This window comes from Castor canadensis, chromosome 18 (genome assembly GCF_047511655.1).
Source record: "Castor canadensis chromosome 18, mCasCan1.hap1v2, whole genome shotgun sequence".
In the NCBI taxonomy this organism is placed as follows: domain Eukaryota; kingdom Metazoa; phylum Chordata; class Mammalia; order Rodentia; family Castoridae; genus Castor; species Castor canadensis.
In genome coordinates this window covers 38893329-38917898 of record NC_133403.1, presented here as the reverse complement: position 1 = coordinate 38917898, position 24570 = coordinate 38893329, and the positions used below count along the sequence as shown (strand labels likewise).

General features: G+C 51.8%; 1 protein-coding gene across 7 annotated transcripts in view; it reads left to right on the top strand.

The window, feature by feature from the left end:
• Positions 1-24570, top strand: part of Cux2 (cut like homeobox 2) — a 225202-nt gene that overhangs the window by 159753 nt on the left and 40879 nt on the right. For all 7 annotated transcript variants that reach the window (XM_020177920.2, XM_074060941.1, XM_074060940.1 and 4 more), the window contains one exon: positions 16853-16931. In XM_020177920.2, coding sequence (XP_020033509.2) covers positions 16853-16931 — 79 coding nt within the window. The remainder of the gene's footprint in view (positions 1-16852; positions 16932-24570) is intronic.

Sequence of the window (24570 nt, the reverse complement as noted above, 5' to 3'; positions counted from 1 at the left end):
AGCTGGGATTTGAAACCCCAAGCTCATGCATGGGACCCATGAGAGGTAAGAAAACATAGCTGGGCTCCCAAAGGATGGGACAGGCAACCAGGAGAATAGTCCAGAACTAAGGAGTCATGTCTTCCCCTCTGGGCTGGTATTCTCCTCTTCCACACGCTTCCTGGTTGGACCTTCCTGGATGCCACCCCATAGTCACAGCTCCCGGCTCCTCTAATAGCCACACAAGCCGAAATCCCAGAAGAATCAAAACGACCAATCCCTAATTCAGTCCCAAGGTGATGCATGACACTGGCTGAGCTCAAGTTCAGCGTCGGCCCTGGATCCCATCAGCTGCTGTTGGGCAGGTGCCATGGTGCCAGCATGGCCTCTGCGGCCGACCTCCAGGGAGGGAGGAGGCACACAAACAAGCAGCCTGGCCCTCTGCCCCAGCGGCCTTGTATCTATTTCATCTGCCTGGCATAGAAACTTCTCAAACACTGGACTCGTCTCAATCCTCCCTCGCCCGCCAGTTTCTCGAAGGCATTTGGGGTTTTGCTCCATGGAAGAATGGTCCAGGGACTCTCAGCAGAGGCCCTGGTGGCCTATCAAGGGTGGCCCAGAGGTCAAGACAAAGAAAGCCACCTGTAATCCTAACTACTCAGGAGGCAGAGATCAGGAGGACCACAGTTCAAGGCCAACCGGGGCAAATAGTTCCTGAGACCCTGTCTCAAAAAATACCCAACACAAAAAAGGGCTGGTGGGGTAGCTCAAGTGATAGAGCGCCTGCCTAGCAAGTGCAAGGCCCTGAGTTCAAGCCCCAGTGCCACCAAAAAAAAAAGGAAGGAAAAAGAAAAAGATAAACGGTTGCTTCCTTACACTTTGGAGCCAAGTTCTCATGTCACCTCCCTCGCTGAAAAGGGAATGCCAACCAAGCTCCATTTTCCCAATGGCTGAGAGTATTTCCAGTCCAACCAAGATGGCAGCCAAGACTGCATGAAGACTTCCCACCTTGGCCCAGCCCTGTGGCTTCTCCAACCCACCTTCCTATCTCTGGACAAACCTGTGAGGGACACTGGAGCAGTGACGCTGATCACCAGAACTTGGGCTGGTCCTCTTCCCTGGACCACCCTTCCGGTTGACCTGTCACCCTGCCAGGATTCTGACACAGAATACTCAGCGTCCTCCTGCATGACCTCTCAGGAAGTTAGTCTCATGGCCACCAGAGTGGCAAGAAGGAGAGCCATGTCTCTGCTTCCCCTCGTTCAAGCTCACGGTGGGGAGACCCTGGTCTGTTGAAAAGCCATGGTTTTTTGGCTGGCGGGGCTCAGGCATAATCGTTCATCTCAGCAAATCTTCACTGGGCTTTTCCTGGGTGCCCGGAGCTAGCCTGAGCAGTGACCACAGCCTTCTAGCCAGGTCTGATGAATCCGTAGGGTGTCACCTGCTCCCTCCATGCGTGCATTACCCCACCAATCCCAGAATCTTCCTAATCCCTGCTCCACAGGTGTGGATTTCCTCAGGAATGCCCAATGACAGCACACCAGCAAGAAAGTACTGGAAGCCAATCCAGAGGAGAACCTTCTAGATCAGGGCTTGCTAAATCTCTCTGCCTGTCTTTATAGGGCCTGAAAGGCTGAAAATATTTAGTCTCTGTTCCTTCCCAGAAAAAGTCTGCCAGCCCATGTTCTTGATCAGACTTGTAAATTTTGAGGTGTCAAATTTGATTCAGGGTGTGTCTGTCTTCCTATGATCTTCCCTGTGTCCTTCCTGTCCTCCCTCCCTCCATCTTCCCTCCTCCTCTCCCTTCTCCTTCCCTCCCTCCCTTCCGTCCCTCATCTCGTTATTATGGAAAACCTCAAATATGTTAAAGCAAAGAAAATCAAATAATGGGCCACTTGGATCTCATTTCCTAGCTACTCAGGCCCGGCCACTTCCCTCACGGACCCCAGGGTTGTCAAGAAGCAAATTCACGTCATTGTACTGTCTCACCAGTGTCTCTCTAAATAAATAAATAAATAAATAAGGGATTTCTTTTCAAACACAATCACAATGTCATATTGCCTAAAAATGTTTGCAGTAGTTTCTTTTGTCTTTTTGATATAGCTTCTCACTGTGTACCACAGGCTGGGCCCACAGCTCTCCTCCTTAGCCTCCCAAGCGCTGGGATTACAGGTGTACAGTTTCTTAATATTAACTATCCAGTGAGTATTTCTGTCTCTCTGATTTGCTCCTTATTTTTTTAAATAGCTTTTTATTCATATCAAGACTCATTAAACAGGGCTGGTGGAGTGGCTTAAGTGGTCGAGCATCTGCCTAGCAATCATGAAGCCCTGAGTTCAAACCCCATTACCACCAAAACCATCATAAAATGAACTAAGACTCAAACAGCCAGGCACTGGTGGCTCACACCTGTAATCCTAGCTACCTGAGAGACTGAGATCGGGAAGATTTGGGTTCAAAGCCAGCCCAGGCAAACAGTTCACAAGACCTCATCTCCAAAAGAACCAGAGCAAAATGGACTGGAGGTGTGGCTGAAGCATTTGAGCTCCTGCTTTGCAAGCTCGAAGCCCTGAGTTCAACCCTCAGTCCCACCAAAAGAAAAAAAAGAAAAGAAAAAGAAATGACAGGATTGGTTGCTCTGCCTCTTTGAGTGCAGGGCCCAACCATTTTAGTTTGGCCCTGGACTGAGGGGGCTCCTGGGATACAGAACATTTGGGTTGAAATCTGAGGTCTTGAGGTGTAAAATTTTCCTTTCTAAGACCACAAATGTCGCAGGGAAAGCAGGACAAGGTGGTCACGCTGCATTGTCTCATTCGTCTGCTCCCTCTCTATCCTGTGCTCTGTGTGTGTGTATGCGCGAGTGTGTGCGTGTGTGCATGTGTCTGTGTGCATGCGTGCATGTGTCTGTGTGTGCACGTGTGTCTGTGTGTGTGCATGCATTTGTGTGCGTGCGTCTGTGTGCGCATGTGTCTGCATGTGTGCATGTGTGTCTGTGCGTGTACGCGTGTGTGCGTCTGTGTGTGTGCAGGCATCTGTGTGTGCGTGCGTCTGTGTGTGCGTGTGTCTGTGTGTGTGCAGGTGTTTGTGTGTGCGTGTGTCTGTGTGTGCGTGTGTCTGTGTGTGCGCATGTGTCTGTGTGCGTGTGTACGCACAGTGTGCACATGCTATTTGCTTTAGTGTGGCATTGCCTGGCCATTTTTCCTGAAGACTTCCTCTCATCCCGGCTGATAGGTGGACACGGTCATCCTAGGTGAACTTGGAGCTGGCTGGTTTTGATGCATCTGGGTTGATTGCTTGTGTGACTGCAGGTGCCACCTTTCCCCCAGGAAAGGTACAGAAGCTGGAAAAAATGGTCTAGAGATGGGGAGGGACCTTGTCCCCTGTGCCTGAAGCATCTGCCTTGGTTCTGGACTGTTCCCTCGGTTCTGGTTTCACCCTCTGGGACACCCAGTGTCCTTTCTCCAGCTTCTAATGAGGTTACAAAGGAGTGCTGTGCTCAGTTCCCAGCCCCATCCCTGCTGTGGGACCAAGTCACCTCACATCCAGCTGTGCTTCTGCCAGTTGTGTCCCCGGGTGAAATCAAACTTGATCTTCTGTCCCCTGTACTTGCTAACACTTAGGCAGCAGGATGTAGGGGCGTGGTCAGAGTCAGGCTGTGCTGAGCATGTCCATCAGGGGGCACCCAGGTACTGCCCAGTCAGTCCCAAGGCCAGGGTCAGCAGCCGGAGAGGACCCAGCCCAGAGATGGCTGCCTGGGGGCACCTGAGCGGGCTTAGCCCCTGTCCTCAGGTAGTTAGCAGTCATGATCAATGGAAGCCACCAGATCCCGTTGCTGTGCCAGGCAGTTAAGTTACTTATATTTGACTGGTTTGTTTCCCACCCAGCACGTGCCTCTCAGTCGTTTGCTGCCATCGCGGGCATCTGCTGGGGGCGGTGAGGCTTGTGTTAGGGGCTTCACGTGGGCCACCTGAAAAATGGCAAAAAAAAGATGGGGTTCTCCATCCAGGAGCCCCTCCACCCCTAAATGCAGAGCCTTCTCCCATGGGGGGACGTAGCAGTGCTAGATGTTTTTCTGCTCAGTCATGTGGTTTCCATGAGGTGGCAGAAGGGGACGGGGACAGAAGCATTGTTTCCTTAAACGTGATGCTGTCCTGTCCTGACAGAAAGGGAAGACGCGGGAGGCATTTGTGTAAGGTGCTGGGGACAGATCAGGATGGAGGAAAAGGAGCCGGGGCTGCCACACCCAAGTGCCCAGGAGTGGCCCCAAAACTGGGCACAGGGTGATATTTTAGTCCCTAAGGCAGGAATGCAACCTCAGATGCCCCAGGGGCCCAGCATGTAGGGCAGATGGCCAACACAGACACAGGTGAGACCGCGGAGAAGAGTGAGGACTAAGGCATGTGAGGACCCTGTGTGCCACCTAATAGAGTGGCCTCTAGGGTAAACTGATGTAGTCGAATAGCAGGGCCAAGAGTACCACCTTCAGAGTCAGAATGTTCGTCTTTGCTCTGCCCACTGTCCTTGCTGTGTGCCTTTAGGCAAGTCTCTTGGCCTCTCTGCACCTCTGTTCCCTCATCTGGGAAGTAGCAATGGGAGACTCCTATGGTGAATTCCACTGCCAAGGACCCCGGAACCTGAAAGTCACCACAGTGAGGGTATTTACAACCACAGAAATTGGCAAGTGCTACAAATCTGGATTTTTTTCCCCCAGCAGACAGTCTGCTGTGGAGCCAGCGCAGGGTGCACAGCCTCACAGGGCTCCATCACGATTGTCAGGCTTTGTCTGTGCACAGTCCTGAGCTCAGCGCCTGGCCCTGTCCATGCTCCATGTGTGTTATTCCTGTTATCGTTTGCGAGTTCTCACTGTGCAAGCTCGGAAGCCCATGCTGGCCACACGTTCCAGATTTTCCAGAGAAGCTGGAAATCTCCATTTTTTTGTGTAAAATCTCCTGCTTTAAAAATGTTACCTAACGTCTTAATATTTTGGAGACCTGAACAAAACAAACAGCATGCAGGGACTGGAACCACAGGCCCCACGTTTGCAGCCATGGATGCTCAGGTTGTCTGGCCCCGGGAGACCTCTCACCCCTGGGTTTGCACATGCCACTGCTGTCCTTCTGCTGAGCAGCAACCTGCTCGTCCTTTGCCACCAAGGCCACCTCCTCCTTGAAGCCCTCCTCTGACCAGTGCCCTGCCTGGCCCTAAATGTTGCTGTCCTTCTGGCCTTTCCCACAGTCCCTGCTGACTCTAGCACTGGGCTTGATCCAAACCACCCATGTGCACTTCAGAGAATCAGAATTAATAATCAGAGAGTTAACATCCACTCAGCCTCCTCTGCTTGGCTGGCCTTGTCACCTTGAGGTGGCCAGATCAGGTGCGGAGCCCCGGCACACAAAGCTGGGTGCTCACAGGTGCCCATGCACCCAGCCTCCTCCACAAAGATATCTGGGAAGGATGCTGCTGTATTAAAAGCATGGACCGGGGGTCAGTCCTCCTTAAAGGGCACACGTATTCTTTTAGCTTCACCCTTCTGAGCTGGCACCTTGGAGAAATTTCCAGAATCGGAAGACCCCTGCCCCTGAGTCCACTGTGGTGCACAGCCAAGAGAGCTCAGGGCCAGGCCAGAGTCGCTGGGCCAGGAGGTGTGATGTAGGCCTTGGACAGCCCTGAGGCTGGTGGTCTTCAGCACCACTGACCCTCTGCCTACATTCTGCCCTAGGCCCTCTAGAAGCTTCTAAAAGCTTCCACCTCTCACCTTCCTCCTGCATCGTGCTGACTACTAACACCCTCATAACCTTTGGCCAGAAATTCTAAGCACTGCCAACAGCTCAGCCAGGCTCAGCCCACGTTGACAGTGTCATCGCACACCAGCTGAGCCTTGGTGTCCCTGCTCTGCAGGTGGGGACACAGAGGCTCAGAGAAGGCAGTGACGGTGGCCATTCTTTCCATCATCTAGCCACCCGATGCTCGTTCCTGAAGCACTGGCTGGGCTCCACTTCGCCTTGGTCCCCCAGGCAGCTCTGTGATCACTGTCCCCAGCGCACAGATGAGGAAGCTTGGGGTCTGAGGCATGTGGAGGCCATGCAGCCAGGGATCGGGGCTCAGACCTCAGTCACTCAGACCTGACTCCAAAACCCACTTGCTTCCTGGCCCTTCCTGGAATCTACAGGCCTCTGTTAAATTCCATCTTCCTCCTGACCCCTTTCCCACCAGAGCCCACTCACTGCTCAGCCCTGCGGGGTTTGCAGCCTGGGAGCTACAGGGGCATCAGGTGCTCCCAACGGCCCTGTTCTCTGAGCCCGGGTTGGGCTGAGTGAGCAGGGCCTGGCCATGCCAGGCTCAGGGTAGAGGGTTTGTGCCATCTGAAAAGGCAGTCAGTTGGCCACATGGGCAGCCTGGAAACCAGGAAGCAGAAGCGGGACCAGCACCCAGTTCCGTCAGCACCTGTTTGCCATCTGACTCAAAATCTCTCTCTCAAGGCAGGGGACAGGGGCTGGTGATCCTCAAGAAAAGCACAGGGGACACAGAGCAGGAGGAAAGAGGTATCTGCCTAGGCCAGGGAGAAAGCACGGGGAGCTGTAGACCCGGCCCAGCCCAACAGACAGCTGCCCGCGGCTCCAGGTGACCTGATTTCCCCCAGAGAAGCCGGCAATTTGGAACTCTCCTGGTTTTGAAATACTGTCTCCATATATATGCCTGTATTTTCATGCTCACAGCACTTTACAGAGTCACCATTTCCATGCAGCAGAACGCACTGATCTGACGTATGTATCCTGATGACTTTTGACAGCTCTAATATTTTTAAAATACTAGAGAGTCCAAAAAAAAATAGGAACTTGGGGTGCATTTGGCACTGGACCTGTCATTCATGGCCTCTCATCTTCTGATGTGCCCTGTCCCCCCACCACCATGAGTGAGGTAGGACACACACACGAGTATACAGGCCAATATCCACAAGGCTGAGGACTGGCTCTGTGGAAAGCCAAATGCTAATGTATAACCTCATTATTCTCACAGCCAGAGGCTCAAGTCCTAGCTCTGCCACTTGCTGTGTGATATTGCACAGGTTGCTTTACCTCTCTGATTCTTCTCAGTGTTGTACAGGTTATGTTGTTTCACGTGATAAGCACTTGGAACAGCATCCAGCACATCATAACTGTTTTAGATGTGTTCACTATTGTGACATGTTTCTTTTAGATTTAGAATTTGAGCTGGAAGTCCAGAGTTCCCATACACCCCACCCCTGCCACCCCTTTCCCTCTGCTGAGTGTCTGGTCTGGCCGTAGCTGGTACATTTGCCACTTGTTATCCATCCTTTACAGCAGGGCTCACTCTGTGTTGTGCAGCCCTGTGGGTCGTGACTGTCCTATGATATCAAGAAAGCACAGATCATTCTGATGAATGACAGGGACATTGTGGTGTTGAACTTGAGACTGTTCTAACTTACCCAGAATGGAAGCCATTCACCCACTTTGGGTAACAGCTCACACAAATTCCAGCCCCCAATTCCCTGCCATGTTGGCTGGTTGTGAGTCAAAGACACCTCCCACCCTGCCTCTACCCTTCCTGTGTGATGTGGAGCTGCTGTCTCAGCCTCTCTGGGCTTGTAACACAAGAACCATGTCCTGCCCAGGGCTGTCCCAGGGAGTGTGTGGAAGCTCAGATGTGCCAGTTCCCTGGAACAGTCTTTGTACACTATAAAAAGCTGTAGATTAAAATTGGAAGGTATTATGATTATAATTTTATGCAGAAACACTGAACCATTGGTGATGGAGGACTGGCCTTCAGAGACTGAGCTGCCACAAGACAACCCAGCAGGCTGCACCTGGTGGCTGGTGGCAATGGTGGCTTGCCCCTTTCACTGGGTAGCTAGAAACCCAGGCACACACCTGGGACCACCTCTGGCTGCAACAGCAAGTTGAGAGCCAGAGAGCCTACTCTGGGGCTGTTCAGGTTGCATGGCCACATGCCCATTGGCCACATTGGTGACTGTCCATTGTCCAGCCTCAGCCATGGTCACACCCTGAACACGGCAGGAAGCTTAGCTTCTGGCCTGCCCTTCTCTCGATGGCCTTAGCACAAAACTGATAGCTTCTCAGCTCATTATATGAACTGATGGTTGATTTATTTTTTTCTTTATTACCCCAAAGCAAAATTTATTTGTAAGACACTGAAGAAAGCCTTGTGTCCTTTTTATGCCAGGAGCCCTTGGAAGAGAAGTGAAATTGTATATTTGCTGCTAAAAAAAGGCCCTGCTTATACAATTTTAACAATAGAAAAATGATCTTTGTGCTTTGGTGCGGGGATGCTTAGAGGGAACAGGCGGTGTGTTCAGGTGGCTGGCGGGTTACAAATGAGTGGTTCTCCTTTGTTTTGAATGACAAGCAATTTAAATGTAGCCAGGAAAATTCCCCCACCCCCCAGAAGAGCGAGAGAGAAGGTGAGGCTAGGGGATCAAAGGGAACCAACTGCCTCCTCAAACTGAGAGATTGAGTTGCCGCGGTGCGGAGGTGAGAAGTGAGAACTTGGTTTGATGATTATGAAATCAGTAGTTTGTGATCGGGCGTAATTGGTGATTACAAGTGCTTAATAGCAGGCCTGCCAGCCTCTGCTCGAGGGACACCGCGTTTCGTGGCGTGAACGCCAGCCCCACGTGGGGCACCACGCCCAGTGTCGTGGGGAGTCTGACATCCATGCATCTGGGGCCTGAATCATGTAGCAGAAAAAGTGTTCTGAGTGCCGACGTTTGAAAACACTTGGCCTTAGTTTTAGCCTGGAGACAATTACAAATATTAGAATAAAATCGTTCTGTGGTTTTTCTCCCTGTCCTCCCCCACCTCCCGGACCCACCCCTCAGGCAGGTGACCATCCTTGGCCTCATGAAAATCTCACTGGGGAGAGGCCCACGTGAGGGAGGGTAGTTTCTGTCTGTCTGTCTGCCTGGGTGAATTTGAGTCAATGTGTAATGAGATAGGAAGGGCCTTGGCCCAGGGCTTTCTTTGGAGATGGGGAAACTGAGGCTCAAAGACTGAGTGGCTTATGCATAGTGAGCAAGGAGCTGGCCCAGGCACAGATGAGAACCGGGTCCCTTTACACCAGGCTTAGCTTCCTTCCTGGTGGTGGGAGTGCCCTGAGGAGGGTCGGGGGCCTTCGTGTCCCCCCACCGTGAGTCACTCCACCATGGAGCCTGCAAGAGACCTGCACAGAACAGTCTCAATGTCAGCCCAGGTCTGGCTCTTTTCCCTGTCCTGTGTTGAGCAGGTGGAAGCTGTGCCCAGGCACCTCCTTGGTTTCTGTCTGCGCTCATCTGTGGGTTTGTTCACTTGTTGGTTGTTGATCCAGGACCCGTTCCACACCCAGCCCTGACCTGAACTCTGAGGAAGGACACTGTCACAGCAGTGGCTGTTTAAGAGCACAGAGTTGTCCAGGCCCCACTGCAGGGATTCCTCTCTTCCTCTCTGCCCCCTGTCTACTATGTGCTTTCCAGGAGCAAATCCTCGCCCAGCCTACAAAATCGATCCAAAATTCAAGTCCCTTGTCCCACCTCTGCTGCCACCACTACTCTGTGCTGCCTTGGTCACTCATCTGGACCATTGCAGTTACTACCTCCGTGGTTCTCTTGCTTCGGCCCTGGCCTTGCTATGCTTTGCTGGTGCTCAGATAAGCCAAACACACTGCTACCCCAGGGCCTTTGCACCTGCTGTGCTCTCTGCCTGAAAGACTCTTCTTCTACATCTCCACCTGTCTCACCCTCCCCTTCTGTAAATCAGCTCAATTGTCCTCTTCTCCCTGCCGTGGACTCCCGTTCCCTTTTCCTCCATTGTCCTCCTAAGCACGTGACCCGTTGCCCATGTTCTCTATTGTGACTTACTGCCCCCCTCTGCCTCTGGACCGGTCATCTCTGCTGGCTGAGTTGAGTCAGTCTCACTCAGTGCGGGCATAGTGAAGCCTATGCAGGAGATGAATAGATGGGGCAGGTGCGCTGACTTGATGTCCTGAACCCGTTGTTTTATGTGGCTTTTTAAAAATAGCGGTGTCTGCCCCTAGATGCTGTCAGTCTGGTTAGGGAAAAGGAAACAGTGGCCTAATAAAAGCCAGCACAGGGCTGGCCCCTTGTCTTTAGGTGATCTATCAGGATGCCCACGGTACAGACAGGGCACAGACGTGGTGCTCCGGCACCTTTTCAGATGTCTCTCAGAATCCAGGTGTGTTTGGGGCTGGGAGAGGGGTGGGTGCTGTGGGGCTAACGTGCTCAGTAAACTCAGCCTAAGGTTATTGAGGTCGCCCTGACCAGTGCCCGTACAGGGGGACCTGGGAAGGGGGGCCTAGAGGAAGCCAGGTCTGCACCCCCAGGGGCCTCCAACTTATACCTGAGAATTTTAAATGATTCAGTGATTTGCACCTAGAATTCAAAGTGGATTAGTGATTTATGCCTGGAATTCAAAACAGGGACAGGTGCCCAAGTTTAAGAATTCTGTTCCATCTCCTCCGTCTCCAGGACCAGCTGGTGGTAACTTCCAGTCACAGTGAGAGCGTGTCCTCTCTAGGACCCCGGGGACATTCCAGGAGTCCACAGAGGGTGTCAGGCTGTCCCCATTGTGACAGGACCAACAACAGCAAGGGAAAACAAGAGTCAGACTCATTTCTTCTTGAAGCCCTGACATTCAGTCTTGACTTTCATTTGCCCATCCACACCCAAGCCCAGGAACGGGGCCCCAGCGACACTGTGGGCCAGGCAGAGTTGGGTCCTGCTGGCCCCTCCTGGCCTCCCTGCTCCCTGCCTGACTTTCCCCCAGCTTCCAGCTCCTTCCAAGAACCCCTGCCAGAGTCCTGGGTGGGTTTTAAAAGTACGGGCTCTGGAGTCGCATACAGAGTCTGAGCCCAGCACAATGTACGCCTTTGTTCTTCTTTGCCATGAAATGGGCCAGTGATGCCACCTCTACCAGGGCTGTAAGGATTGAATAAGTTAATACACATCTGACGCTGAGCACAGTGCTCGGCATAGCGACACTATTACTGAGAATTCTCAGACCAGCCCACAAGAGAGACCAGCTGTCCAACCCATTCTTTAGGTGGGAGGGAGTTCGAATGTCACTGCACAGGAAAGGGAGCCATCAGAGCTCTGATCCTTCCGGGTGGTCCAGCGAGACCTCCCCCAGGTGTCAGGCGCCCTGAGGACCCACACAGCCTCAAAGGTAGCCAGACGGATCCTCCTCTGGCAGCCCCATGTGAGAGCCGCTTGAGCTCTCCCCACACCCAGCCCTGCTTCATCTGCCTCTGGGATCCTGGCGACCTGTGTTCACCTGTCCATCCTCTCTCCTTGCTGCTCTCCACAGCCAGGGTGCCCAATCCACCATGTGCCTGCCTCCCTCCTCCCTCTCCCCTTCCTCCTCGCTCCTCCTATTCACTGTGCACCCCATCTGCATGCCCACAGGGAGCAAGGCCTGCAGGAGTGCAAATGTTACCATGCCCCCGCCTCCCCGCTCCCTGGGCTGGTTCTCTTCTCCCCATCTCCTCCCTGCACCTTTCTCAAAGTTGTGGATTCTGAGAGCCCTCAGCACCCCCACCCCTACACCACCCACCAGTCTCAGTTCTCCCAGAAATCCTGTCCCTCACCCTTTCTCCCAGAACTACCAGGCCCCATCCTTCCCAGAGCCATGATCCAGTGACAGAGGGAAGCTGTTCTCAAAGCTTGCTCCCTGGAACCCCATTCCCTGGAGATAAATTTCTGTGGCTGAAGCATGTCTGGGGAAACACTGGAGCTGCAGAGGACTTTCCCCATGGATCTGAGTGCGCTCGGATGTCTCATGTGTGACTGTGAAGGAAGGGCATGTGGACTCCATCACAGGTTCCCCTGTTTGTGCCACAGGACTGTGACACACTTTGAAAAGTGCTGTTCCTTGTTGGAAGTCCAGGCTCTGAGGTGAGTGTGAGGTGTCTGGGCAATGGCCCCTTGTCTGCCACGAACTAGTTCTTGCCCCTTGGCTGAGTGACCAGGCTTCCCTGGACCTAGGTTTCCTGCCCTGTACAGTGGGATGGTAGCAGTGCCATGACCAGGTGTTGGTGGGCTTCTGAGCAGAGGGCACCCAGCATAGCCTCCAGAAGCTGTGGCCGGCCATTTGCTGCACAGAGCTTGGTACGAGGATCAGTGGTGGGTGTCACCACAGTGGCTGCAGACAGCTCGAGGAAGTGCAGCCTTGTATATTGCTGAGTTTAATATCCCCCACCCTGTCCCCAGCTTGGGGACAAAAGCATCCTTGCCCTGATAGCACAGAGGGCCACATAGATGCCACATGCTCCATCCGGTGCCACACCATGTTTGACAGTGACCTTATGAGGGTGGATGAAGCTGGCCCCTGCCACCTTTTCCTCCTTGCTCACATGGTCTTGAAGAGCTGCCTGTCACAACCTGGTCCTCCCATCCTTCTGTGTGGTGGGCACAGCCCTTCCTGCCGGGCTCACCTGGTCAGGGCCTGCAGGCAGTGTGTGGAGTTGAGGCCTTGGCAAAGCATCTCAGGTGGCTGGAAGAATGAAGTGATCATCTAACTGCCAACTTCCGTGGCAGAGCAGGACACTGTCACTGTCTCCTGTACCTTCTTAGGCAAGTGGAGATTATTCTACCCACCTGATGAATGGACAGAGGCCCAAAACGGGGTCACACTCAGAAATCAGGGATTTAAGGACTCGACCTTCTGAAAACAGACAGGATCATTGTTCTAGAACAAGACTGAGTGGGGCGGGACACCCAGAAGGCTACTGTCCTCAAGAGCCACGCTTACTGTGAAAAGCCCTAAACACGAACTTGTTCTAACTGAGGGCCATCCCAGGATGTCTTTGATCTCTGTCTTTGAAAGTATTGTCCAGCTTCTAGATGGATTGGCAAACTTTCTCTTGTAAGAGGCCAGAGAGTAAATATTTTTAGCTTTGTGGGTCATAGGGTCTCTCACAACAACCAGGCTCTCCCCAGGAAGCACGAAAACACCATAGATGATGTATAGCAGAATGGCTGTGTTCCAATAAAATTTTATTTACACAAACAAAGGGCCAGATTTGGTCGAAGGGCCACTGGTCAGCTCAGCACTGTCTAGTAGAAACAGAACGCATGCCACAGTAGTAATTTAAAATTCTCTAGTAGCTATATTTTTGAAATAAGAAGCAAGGGAACTTAATAGTATCTTTTATTTAACCTCTTCTGTCTATAGCATTATCATTTCAACATGTAATCAGTATCAAATAATTACTGGGCTCTTTCACATTCCTTTGTGTTGGTGGCTAAGACTTAGAAATCCTTAGAACTAGCTCAGTGTGGCATGGTCCCATTTCAAGTGATCAGTGACACCTGGATGGTGGCTGTGGTATCAGACAGCTCAGCTCTCATGGGGAGGACAGCCAGTGTAAGGAGACCATCACAGAGAAGCAGTGTGCCATTGCAAACTGATGAGTGCCACCAGAGGAAAGCAGGGGTGCTGGGAGCAGAGCCAGGCCAAACTACAGGGCTCTTGTGCACTTGTCCCCACCCCTGCTCAGAGTCCCTTTTAGAAGTCAAGGGAACATTCTTAAGCCTTTCCCAAACCCCAGTGACCACCTGCGCTCAGTGTGGACTACTGCAAAATGAAGTGGGCAAGACTTCCCGTGCTGCTCCTCGCTTTGTCTGTCCAGGGATGGAGAGTGAACTTGTCATTGTGTCCTCGGGCACCAGGTCTGCCGCTCGGCAGCCTCTAACATCGAGTGGCTGCAGAGGACGTGGAGGCAGCAGTGTCCAGGCAGGGTCCAAATGCCCAGTCCCCATGGCTGGGGTCGTTTTTCTTCCCTGGTGCCTGGATCTGAAACAGCAGTTTGAACCCACAGCCCTTCATTTGCTAACTGGATGACCTTGGGCAAGGCACACAAGGTCATTGAGCCTTGGTTTTTGCTCATCTGCACAGTGGGATAACGGCAGTGACAATTCAATGACTCATTGGTCCATGCAGGTTAATCACAAATCAAGATTCATATTAGGTGTTGTCTTTTTATCATTGCTAGCCCAAAACAGATGCACCCAAACAGCATTAATTGCCCCCCTCACAACTTCCAGGAGACCATAGTATTCATACCTACTCCTGGCTCTACAGACTGGGTCCCCAGAGCAGAAACTGTGTCTTGTCCATCCCACAAGAATTACGGTCTGAGCCAGGCATGGTGGCTCCTGTAATCGCAGCTACTTGGGAGGCAGAGACCAGGAGATTCCAGGCCAGCCCAGGCAATAAGTTCAAGAGACCCCCATCTCAACCAAAAAAGCCGGGTATGGTTGTGCACACCTGTCATCCCAGATACATGGGCCATATAAATAGGAGGATGGTGGTCCAGGATGACTAGGGCATAAAACAAGACCTTGTCTCAAAAATAACCAGCACAAAAAGGGCTGGGGAAGTAGCTCAATTGGTAGAGCATCTGCCTAGCACATTCGAGGCTCTGAGTTCAAACCCTAGTACCGCAAAAAAAAAAAAAAAAAAAAAAGACAGTTTGCCTGTGGTTGGTGGAATATTCTTGATTGTAGAATATTCTTTCTGCCCTTTCTCCTCTTCCCTGCCATGTTTCCCTTCTTGGGGAGATGATTCCTGATGTCCCGCCACAAAACTGAGTCAGCCCCCCCACCCACTGCACCCTCTCCTGCCCTCCGACTTTTCCTTCCATGCATGTAGCACTTGTAACTAAAGGGTCGCTTGGAGAATCTGCGTTGATGTTAGTGTCCCCACCAGGCTGGAAGTTCCATAAGGGGCCCAAGTATGTATCATTTCATAGCTGTTCTCAGTTCCCAGTGCTAGGTGTTGTTGAGTGAATGAGAGACTGTCTCCACTGTGGAAGGTCAGAGACCAGGGACTGTTCTCAGAAGAATGGGAGATTAAGGAGCCTTTGTAACTGGGCCTTTTAATCACTTGTTCAACATGGCCCAAACATATCTTTCTACTTCTCTTAATTAACTAGTTCTCTGCAGGCCTTGCAAAATCTTCAGACAGTGCTGTCCAGTGGAAATAAAAAGTGATTCACATTCTGAAAAAGTAAGAAGTGATTGCATGTTATCACTTTGATGTGTCATCGGTGTTCTTACAATCATGGATGAGCGAGTGTTCTATCCCTTTTTCCTGTTCTAAGTCTTTGAAGTCTTGTATAGTTCACACATCTTGATTTGGACTTGCCACAGGTCAAATTCTCTGAAGCCACACGTGTCTTGTGGCCACCATATTGGACAGCGTGGCTGCCATATTGGTTTTCTGATTCTTCTTCCCAGAGTGCACTGGGGCACATGGGGAGGTGGGGTGTTTCTTGGCTGGTTTTTAGGACCCTAGAGACAAACACAGCTAAGGTCATCACCCAGCACTGGCAGGACCTGTCACTGTTTGGGCAAGAAGGAGAAGACCTAATGCATGCTGGGAGCTTTTCAAAAGGCTTTTCCTGTGTTAAGTAACGTGATGCACTCTCCACGGAAGGGGGTCATTGTGTTATCAGTGGAGAAGTAGCTGGGACTTGAACCCAGGTGACCTGGACACAGGGCCTGTGCCATGGTCCGCCACCTCTGAAATGACTATCTCAGAAATCACCACGGGCAGGGGGGGAACAAATGTGAGACCAGGATGGCGTTCTGGTCAGGATGTGGAGTTCATTCGTTGCACACGTTCTGTTGAGTACCTACCGTGGGCCAGGTGGAGCCCAGAGCTTCCTTCACGGGGCTGGTGGCAGATCTGTGTGCTTCCCTCGGGGGAGCTATGGGCAAAGCCAAGTTATAGGAAGGAGCAATGACAAGCCAGAGCTTCCAGTAGACGCACCGCTTAGGAAACCAGTGCAAAAGGAGACATGTGGTGCCCAGGAGAATCAGGATCGCCACAGGCCACAGTGGCGCCCAGCCTCGTGTCCTGTAGATGTGGGCTTGGTGGCCTGTGTGTACCAGGCGCTCACTCCAGCCACATTCGACTCAGCCCACAGGCCAGTTCCACAGGTCTGGAACTGGAAGATGAGATGATGCTGTGGCCACCGGCCCTTCGAGAGCCACCCAGCCACCCACGTGCACATTATAGGTGACATTCATTTGCTCACAATGTCTCATTGAGCACAAAGGCAGTGGCTCACGCCTATAATCCCAGCTACTCAGGAGGCAGAGATCAGGAGGATCACAGTCTGAAGCCAACCTGAGCAAATAGTTCTGGAGACCCTATGTCAAAAATACCCATCACGAAAAAGGGCTGGTGGAGTGGCTCAAGGTGTAAGCCCTGAGTTCAAACCCCAGTACTGCAAAAAAGAAAACAGAAGAAGCAAAAAGAAAGATGGCACAAACAGAGCCCTCCTCCCTGGGTTGTCCGCCATGTGTTCATCCGTTCGGTCAGGAGGCTTTTACTGAGCGCTGATACTGTGCTGGGAACCGTTTCACAGATCTCTGGTACTCTCCGACCGTGTTGAAGCTGTTTGATATCTTTCAAGAACTTTTAACAGTTTCTCCTTAATTTTCACTAGCAGAAAACATTCCCCAGATGTGTCTGATTTTCTTTCAAAACGTGTCATATTTGAACCTCCCGCATTATCCTTTCATGATGAACAGTTATTGAACTAATAGCCTATTTGCCTATCCGTGCATTGAGCACTCAGATTTGGCTTCATTTAATCCCCACAACAGGCATAGGAGGAGGGTCCTTTTATTTATCCCCCTCCCCATTTTATAGGTGAGGAAACTGAGGATCAGAGAAGGGGAGTGACTTGTCCAAGGTCACACAGCCATGACATAGGGGAGCTGGACTTTGAACTCAGACTTCTACCATCTGAGCTCTTCCATCCAACATCTGTACTGATTTGATACAGCCCCAGGGGCCGTGGTGACACGTGACACTTTCTCTTGTTTCCAAAGGTGGTGGCCCTCAGTAAGAGGAGTCAGGAGGCGGAGGCGGCTTTTCTGAGTGTGTACAAGCAGTTAATTGAAGCACCAGGTAAGAAACACAGGGCGCTCCGGAACTGAGTGAGAGGACACAGCTGAGGGGGCCGGGGGCTTCACCCAACCTGGTGTGACATTTCCCTGTATTCCACCTGTCAGAGCCCCTCCCACGATGACAGGTGACAGAGGTAGCAGTGCTCTGCCAGCAGGGGGCACAGGAGAGGCATCTCCAAGCTTTTCTGCAGAATGGCAGTGCTAACCTCAAAACCTTGTTGAGGGGAAAGCCAGACCCCAAAGAGCCCCTGACACATGGTTCCCCTTACAGAAAACACACAGACACAGTCTGCAAGCGCTGCTTAGAGAGCCAGGGGTGAGCAACCCCGTGTCCACAGCCAAGCAAATGGATCTCAAAAATGTGGCAGGTCCATACAAGGGAGTATTATTCAGTTATGAAAATGGGTGAAGTGGTAACCCGTGGTGCACCATGGGAGAGCGTCGAAAACACGATGCTGAATGTGTCAAGGCAGACAGCGAGGACCCCAGATTGCACGATTCCCTTTACAGGAAATGTCCAGAACAGGGCGCGTTGCCGTGGCCGGGGTGGGGGCAAAGGGATTGGAAGCGTCTACTTTATGCGTATGGAGTTTCCTTTGGGGGAGATAAGAATGTTCTGGAACTGGACAGAGGTGGGGTGGCAGAGCGTGGAGAAGGCACTGGAGCCCCTGAACATTTTATGCTGTGTGACTGTTGCCAAAAAAGTGACAAAATGACCGTGTGCTGCTGGAAGCCGGGCAGTGGCCCCCTTGGAGGGTCAGATGTGCGGGTGGGGCGTCATTTCATGGACTGGTGGGGTCTCAGGCATGGTCAGTTTGAGAGTGCTCGACTGCAGTGGGGTGGGCAGGCCTGTCATTCCCTTGTGTCACACGGCCATCCCTGCCACGCTCCCATTTACTGACCCAGAACCGGAGTCAGCACTGTGTTGCTCACTGTCTGGTGGCATAGGTGACCAGAAAATGGCTCAAATAAGCTGCCATCGTACGCCCAGGGAGCCTCAGCCCGTCCACGACCCAGCATGGACGGCAGACAGAGAGGGGAACAGTGAGAAGGGGTCATGACCCCCACCTGGAATGGACGCTTCCATTCCTGGGGACACTCTGAGACCCTCTTCCTTCTGGCCGCTAAACACGGGCACAGGGCCAGCCAAGGTCCGTGTGAGCCCTGCAGCCCAGTGTGGAGCTTTCCAGGGGTCCACCTGCCCTTCTCCCTGTCCCCGAAGCCGGGGAGCACAGAGGTCACTCAGCCTGGTGCTCACTTCTTGCGTCTGCCTTCCCAGCTCTCCACTGAGGACATGGGGGAGGGGACGTCCCCAGCTGTCACCGAGTTGGACAATGAAGAGCCCTAACTGATGGAAACAAACCACACAAATGGCCCCTTCAGGGGCTGTAATTCATTTTCGAGGCATTTTAAAATAACAAAATGTTTTAATGATTTCTTAGGGGAATTAGGAAGACATATTTTTGTTCTCATTAAATTTTATCTCAGACACAAGAACCAAATGTCAGATGTGGGTTTAGTGCTCAGAGCTCCCCAGCCCACCGTGGCCTTGGCCTCTCCATCCCAGCCCTGGCCCTGAAGCCTGGACGCGTGGTCTCTCTGTCTGTAGCTTTCTTGACAGGCAAATTATTTGTCAAAACAACTGTGTCCCCCCCCCCAAGCCACACACAAGTCCTGACTCAACATTTTTGTTTTGAACGACTGCTGCCAACACAAATCTTTGGCAGAAAAAGCGATATGGGCTGATTGCTCAGCAAGTATTTTGATAAGTGTGCGGCCTGTGTGTCTGTAATTATGAAAGAAAACCGTAAATCTTTCTGATATTGTTCACACAGATGTGGCGTGAAGTGAGAAAAAAAGCAGTAAAACGTGTTAAAAGCATAATTAATGTCATCGTTGTGGAGGAAGATTTGATTTAAACCTCTCTGACTTGGGCGGCTCTGGTGACGGCTCATGTCTTCCCCGCTCACAGAGTCACTTAACTAGGTACCGACCCAGCCTCTAAAAGCTAACCTGGGAGCTGGGCGATGAGTGAAAGGGGACCAGAAGGGGACACACAGGACAAGGCGAGAGCAAGTGGGAGGGCGGGCAGACCGACAGTCCTGAGCAGCCGGGAAGAGAGGTGAGTGCTTCCGATGCCTTTTCTGCCTTGCTTTGGTTTTTTTTTTTTTTTCTTTTAATTCGAATGCAGGATTTGACAATTCCTGGTACATGTGGCTTGCTCTGTCCCCTGTCTCTGGGTAAGGCTGGTCAGCAGAGTGGTTAGGTGGGCTGTGGCTGCAGACACACCCATGTGACTCTCAGAGTGGTGTTTCCAAGCTGTGTGACCTTGGCTAGGGGCCTTAACCTCTCTGAGCTCTGGTTGCTGTATCTTAGAAGACAGGTAGTAATAGAAACTGCTCATCAGTCAGATGTGCACAGTGCTCTGTGCCCAAAAGCATTTAGCTGGGTGAGTAAACCAGCAACCAATGACATTGGTCTGAGAGTTACAAGACCTGCAACTGGTCACACGGGTTCTGTCAGGTCACCAGGTGTGGACAATAGGCTTACTGAGTCTGTAGGAAAGCAAATGGTTCCCAGCAGTTGGGGTTCTCAGCATGTCTCCACAGTTGTAAAAGAAGCAATGCACACAGTCAGCCTCGGCAGGTGCAGAAAACCTGAAGGAGGGAAAATAATCTTTCAGGCTTTTTTTCCCCCTTTTCTCTGTGTGCTTTTTCAAAACGGCAGCTGAGGCCACACGTAACCATTTTGCAGTTTGTGTCTTGCTTCTTTTCCCAGTGTGAAATCCATGTTTCCCTGTGAGGTGACAGAGCCTGGGTGACTCTGGCTTGCTGTGTCTAACAGTCTGTACTCGAATACAGACTCTCAGATTGCAGGCTACTACAACAGTAGCTGTGTTGGAATTTACCGAACCCCTTTCAACGCTGGTTTTTAGGGTGCTCAGGAGGACCTGGCTTGGGGCTACTGTGCTGGAGTTCTGAGGAGAAGGACAAAAACCCTGGAAAGAAAATATATCATGGTCATGTACTGACCACAAATCCAGGGTGTGGCGTCAGAAAGGATTGGACCGTTTTTCTCCTGCTTGAGTTTTATGACACTGTTTCATTCACTAGCTCACTAGAAATCTTTTCAGATGTGATGAATCATTCTTACTTATTTTTGTGTAAATTACCACTGGGATCCTTCATCCATTTTTTTGTCAGACTGCATTGCTCTTATTGATTTGTCACCACTCTTTGTATATTAGGGATATTAAACTTTATGCTGCTAGACGTAGTTTGTATCTTCTCCCCTAGTTTGCCTTCTGTGTTTTAACTTGTTTATAGGGTCTCTTGTAGATGGTACACAGCAGGTATTCAAAAGGTAAGCGCAGAAGGTTGGAAATCTTGCCAAACCTTGTGCTAGGCAGGCAGGCTGCCAGACCTCCACCTGCCCTACATCCTATTCTAAAAAAAAACTTTTCTTACCTCAAGATTATAGAAGTTTTTTCTTTAATACTTTTATGGTCTTAATTTTTAAAAATTTAAATCTGAAATATATTTTGATGAAACGAGGAAGTTTAAATATCTAGCAAATGATTAATTCTAGCACCATCTAGTGGATGACTCCCTTCCTAGCCACGTGTAATTAGCTGTGTCCTCCACATCTGTCCCCCCTGGGCTCCATCAGACCCGTGGAGGTCACGGGAACACCGCAGGGTAAGGCAGCATCTCCTTGCAAGGCACTCCTGCTTGTTACCACCTAAGCTTGGTTGCTCCCACTAGCTCAGAAAGTTCTAGGTGCCACACCCAGTGGGAACACAAGTTGCAATCCATCCCTGCCTTTCCTTCAAGAGTCTTGAATCCAACAAGGACAGTGTGACCCAAAGACAGACGACCAGAACACAAAGCAAAAACTGAGCTCCAAGGAGGGCCTTCTGGTGGAGGCAACCCAGGGAGGAGGGAGACCATGAGGTTTGGTAGCTGTCTGGTTGCTTCCTGTATGTCAGGCAAAGTGTTCGGTCCCTTGTGAAGCCAGTGTACGGATCCCCTCGTGTCACACACACCCTTGGAGGCAGGTTCCATCATCCTGCATGCACACTGTGCAGCTGAGGAAGTATGGGCTCAGAGAGGTCTAGGCACTTGCCTGACATCACACAGCAGAGAAGTGATAGAACCCAACAAGACCCCCAGCTGCTGACCACTGCCCTAGTTGCAGGATTCGTTTAAAAATCCAAGCAGTTTGAGCAGTAGCCGTGGATCCTGTCACCACAGTGACAGGGCCTTTGCTACTTGGAGGTCTGCAGAGTCTGGGCTGGGGGACACGGCATTGCTGGACTGCAGGAAGGACACTGGGCCCTTCATTGGCAGGAACTCACAGCCCTCCTGGTTGGATGTGGCTACTTTTACTGAGGGGAACTGAGAGCTTCAAACATGGGGGGGCAGAGGAAGGCGGAGTGGGGGGGCTCTGGACTGAAGGCACCCGGCAGAGCCGGGCCATCCCCTCTGGGCTTCCCACACACACTTGGCCTCAGTCTCCCCACATGTAAAATGTGGCTGATGATCTCCCATCATCATAGAGCCATTGAACAGATTCTGTGAGCAACAGGGAACACGAAGCCTGGTGCCTGGCTCCGATTCATTGCACGTGTGACTCTTTCCACATACATTGAGCACCTGCTGTTTGTCGCCACTCGGCTTAGGCACGGAGCACAACGTTGAACCTAACAGGCACAGCCTCCTAAAACTTACTGCACAGCTCAGCACGCAGAAATTTTATTTCCATTATAACACAAGTGGGTTTGAGTCCTGACTCTGCTGCCCGCTGGCTGGGCAGCCCTGAGCAACTGGCCAACCCTCTCTGAGCCCCTGTTACCTCCTCTGGAGAAGTAAACTCACCTCCCTGTCCCTCTGGAGCGTTCAGCGAGGGGAAGGGTAAGAAGGCTCCCTTCACAGTGGCTGCAGTTATTATGACCACTTTTGCTGCTGTGACTCTGATGTGACAGGGCTAGAGGGGAAGACCCTCATTCCCAGCCCCTCTGTCCTGAGCGAGCTGGGGTGCCCGTGGCTCCCAGCGGCGGGTAAGGGCTCTGTGCCCATCTGCTTTGGAGAACTAAACAGTAGAGGATGGGGGTGAGTGTCGCTGTCACCATCGGAGCCCGCGCCTCCCGCCCACACGGGCCCAGATGGGCGCCGGCTTCTGTCTGGGAGATATTTTGGAGGGTCGTGTGCATACTTCTGCATATATGTGTTTCTAAACAGGCTTTCAGATAGTCTTCCGGCTCAGTTTTCCTAAAAAAGCTCGGCGTACCACTTGCCTTCAGATGGACACGGGGAGGACGCCCCCCCCCCTTTACTGTGACAGCCTCGGCTGCTGGTGGTGGCAGGTGGGAGAGGCGGCTCGCACCCACCGCCCTACAGAGCCATCAGGAGCCTGGTGTGGCATTAAAACATTTCAAATCCTCCAGGGACTCAGCCCCGATGTGACCAAGGGGACTGACTGAGTGATTATTTTAGCAGTTTAGGCTCCAAGAGCCCCGAGGCTGTCAGACAAAGGCATTCCGCCTCCCCTCGTGTCCCCTCCCTGCCACCCAGCACCATGGGGACCTGCCTCTCTATTCTCTTTGAGCTCCCATGTCTGGCACTGTTGGGTTCATTAAAGCTTTGGGGTCCCCTGCTGTGGGTTTGCTAACTCCAGGTTGGACATTAGGCCCCGTGCCCCGGCCCCTGTCTCCACTGCCCTCTTTTGCATAGTCCACCCTAAGAGCAGCAGTGAAGGGAGGTGGTGAGGTCCCCTTGGCTGTGTCTCTGGACAGCCCCGGTGTCACAGGACTATTTCCACTGAGCTGCCTATCACTGCTGACACCCACGTGTGAGGCTAGAGGGAGACAGGCCATTTTGGAGTCAGGGCTGGGTGGCATCCCTGCATTTGAACAATGGGGTCAGTTGACACAAGGGGCAGCCCACTGCAGCTGGCACAAGGCTGCAACTCTGAGACATTTGAACATGACAGGTATCACCTCTCTGCTTCCTTCCAGGTAGAGCCTCTGCAGTCAGGTGTTAGCTGCACACCCCTGTAATCCCAGCACTTGGGGTGTGGAGGCAGGGTGACTGACAGTTCCAGGCCAGCCTGGGCAAACAAAAAGACCTGTGAGGAGAAACACCTCGGGCTCAGGGCTGGACGAGAAGTTAACATCAGCTTTCTTGTTTGTTTGTTTGTTTGTTTTTCTTTGTGGTGGTTGATCTTGTTTTGGTTTGGGCTTTTTGAGACAGGGTCTCGCTCTGTTGCCCAGGCTGATCTCAAACTCCTGGACTCAGGCGAGCCTCCCGCCTCTGCCTCCTGAGTAACTGGGACTATAGACATGCACCATTGCACCTGGCTTTGTGCTTACTTTTATGGTCAAAAATCCCAATTTTCTGTCTACAATAGAAAAACAAAATACAGGCTGAATATCCTTTATCCAAAATGTGTGTTTTCGGAATGCTGGTTTTTTTTTTTCAGATTTTGGACAGTGAGACCTTGCAGATGGGACACAAATTTAATTGTGCAGTTCCCTTCGTTTCATGTACCCTTTGTCCTAATTCTGTGTATGAAACAGAGTTTCCTGGTGTGGAATTTTCCACTTGTGACCTCAGATTTTCAGAGTATTGGATGCTCACTGATATATTTAAAAATATTAAACTATTTTTTAAGTTAAGAATTTGAATCAGGTCAGGACACATGCCACGCTGGCCACCTTTTAGAGTGGATGTGGATATGGCAGAAGTTGTGACACACCCATATGAAATTTGGGCTGCCCTGGTTGGGAGTGGATCCTGGATTTGAGTCCAGTGCTGCTTTTTTTTCTTGCTCTTTCCTGGCCTCAGTTTTCTCATCTGGAAAGTGGGGTGGTTGTGGAATCTCATGTGGTGTGTCAGTCAATGAGATAGAAATGTGCCAGTTGTCCTGCACACAGTGAGGAGGGTGGAGAGAGTCAAGCTTCCTCCAGATCCTGGCTCAGGATGCCGGGTGCAGGTCCCCTCTGCCTGTGCCCAGCCTCACCGATGTGCGGCCCCACCTGCTGCACTGTCCATGGTTGCTGTGTTTGGGGTGAGGACTAGAGGTACATGTTTAGATGCCAGAGCCCTCCTGAAACTGTGCTGCAGGGCGGAAAGGGGACGCTGGCCCCAGGGCTGACCTGGACATCACCAGCCTCTCTGGTCCCAAGTCCTCATCTGTGAATGGGGCCAGTGGTTGTGACAACCCATCGAGACTGTGCCTCTGTGACCACCCCAGGGGAGAGCAGCAGGGAGTGCAGCCTCCCTTCCTCATTCTGACCTGGACCACTTCTCTCCTGATGTTTTTAGAACGTTCTCTCGTCCCCTGCAGCCCCCTCATTTCCTTTAGGCTGTGCTCAGAAATGGCTGCATGGACAGGTCCTCCCTGACCGACCCTCCCCTGTCAGTGCTGTTCCCCATGACGCATGCCCTACCTGCCTCCCCCTTCCAGGCCTCACATCTGTCACAGGCTCTTTTTGTCCTTTGTCCATCTGCCAGCCCCACCCACCCTAAACGTCGGTCCCTGGAGTGCAGGGATCGCCCCTTGCTCACACCACAGGGCCTCAGATCACATTAGCCAATTGGAGATGGCGTCTGCGCTTAGTAAGTGCTCAAGGAAAATCA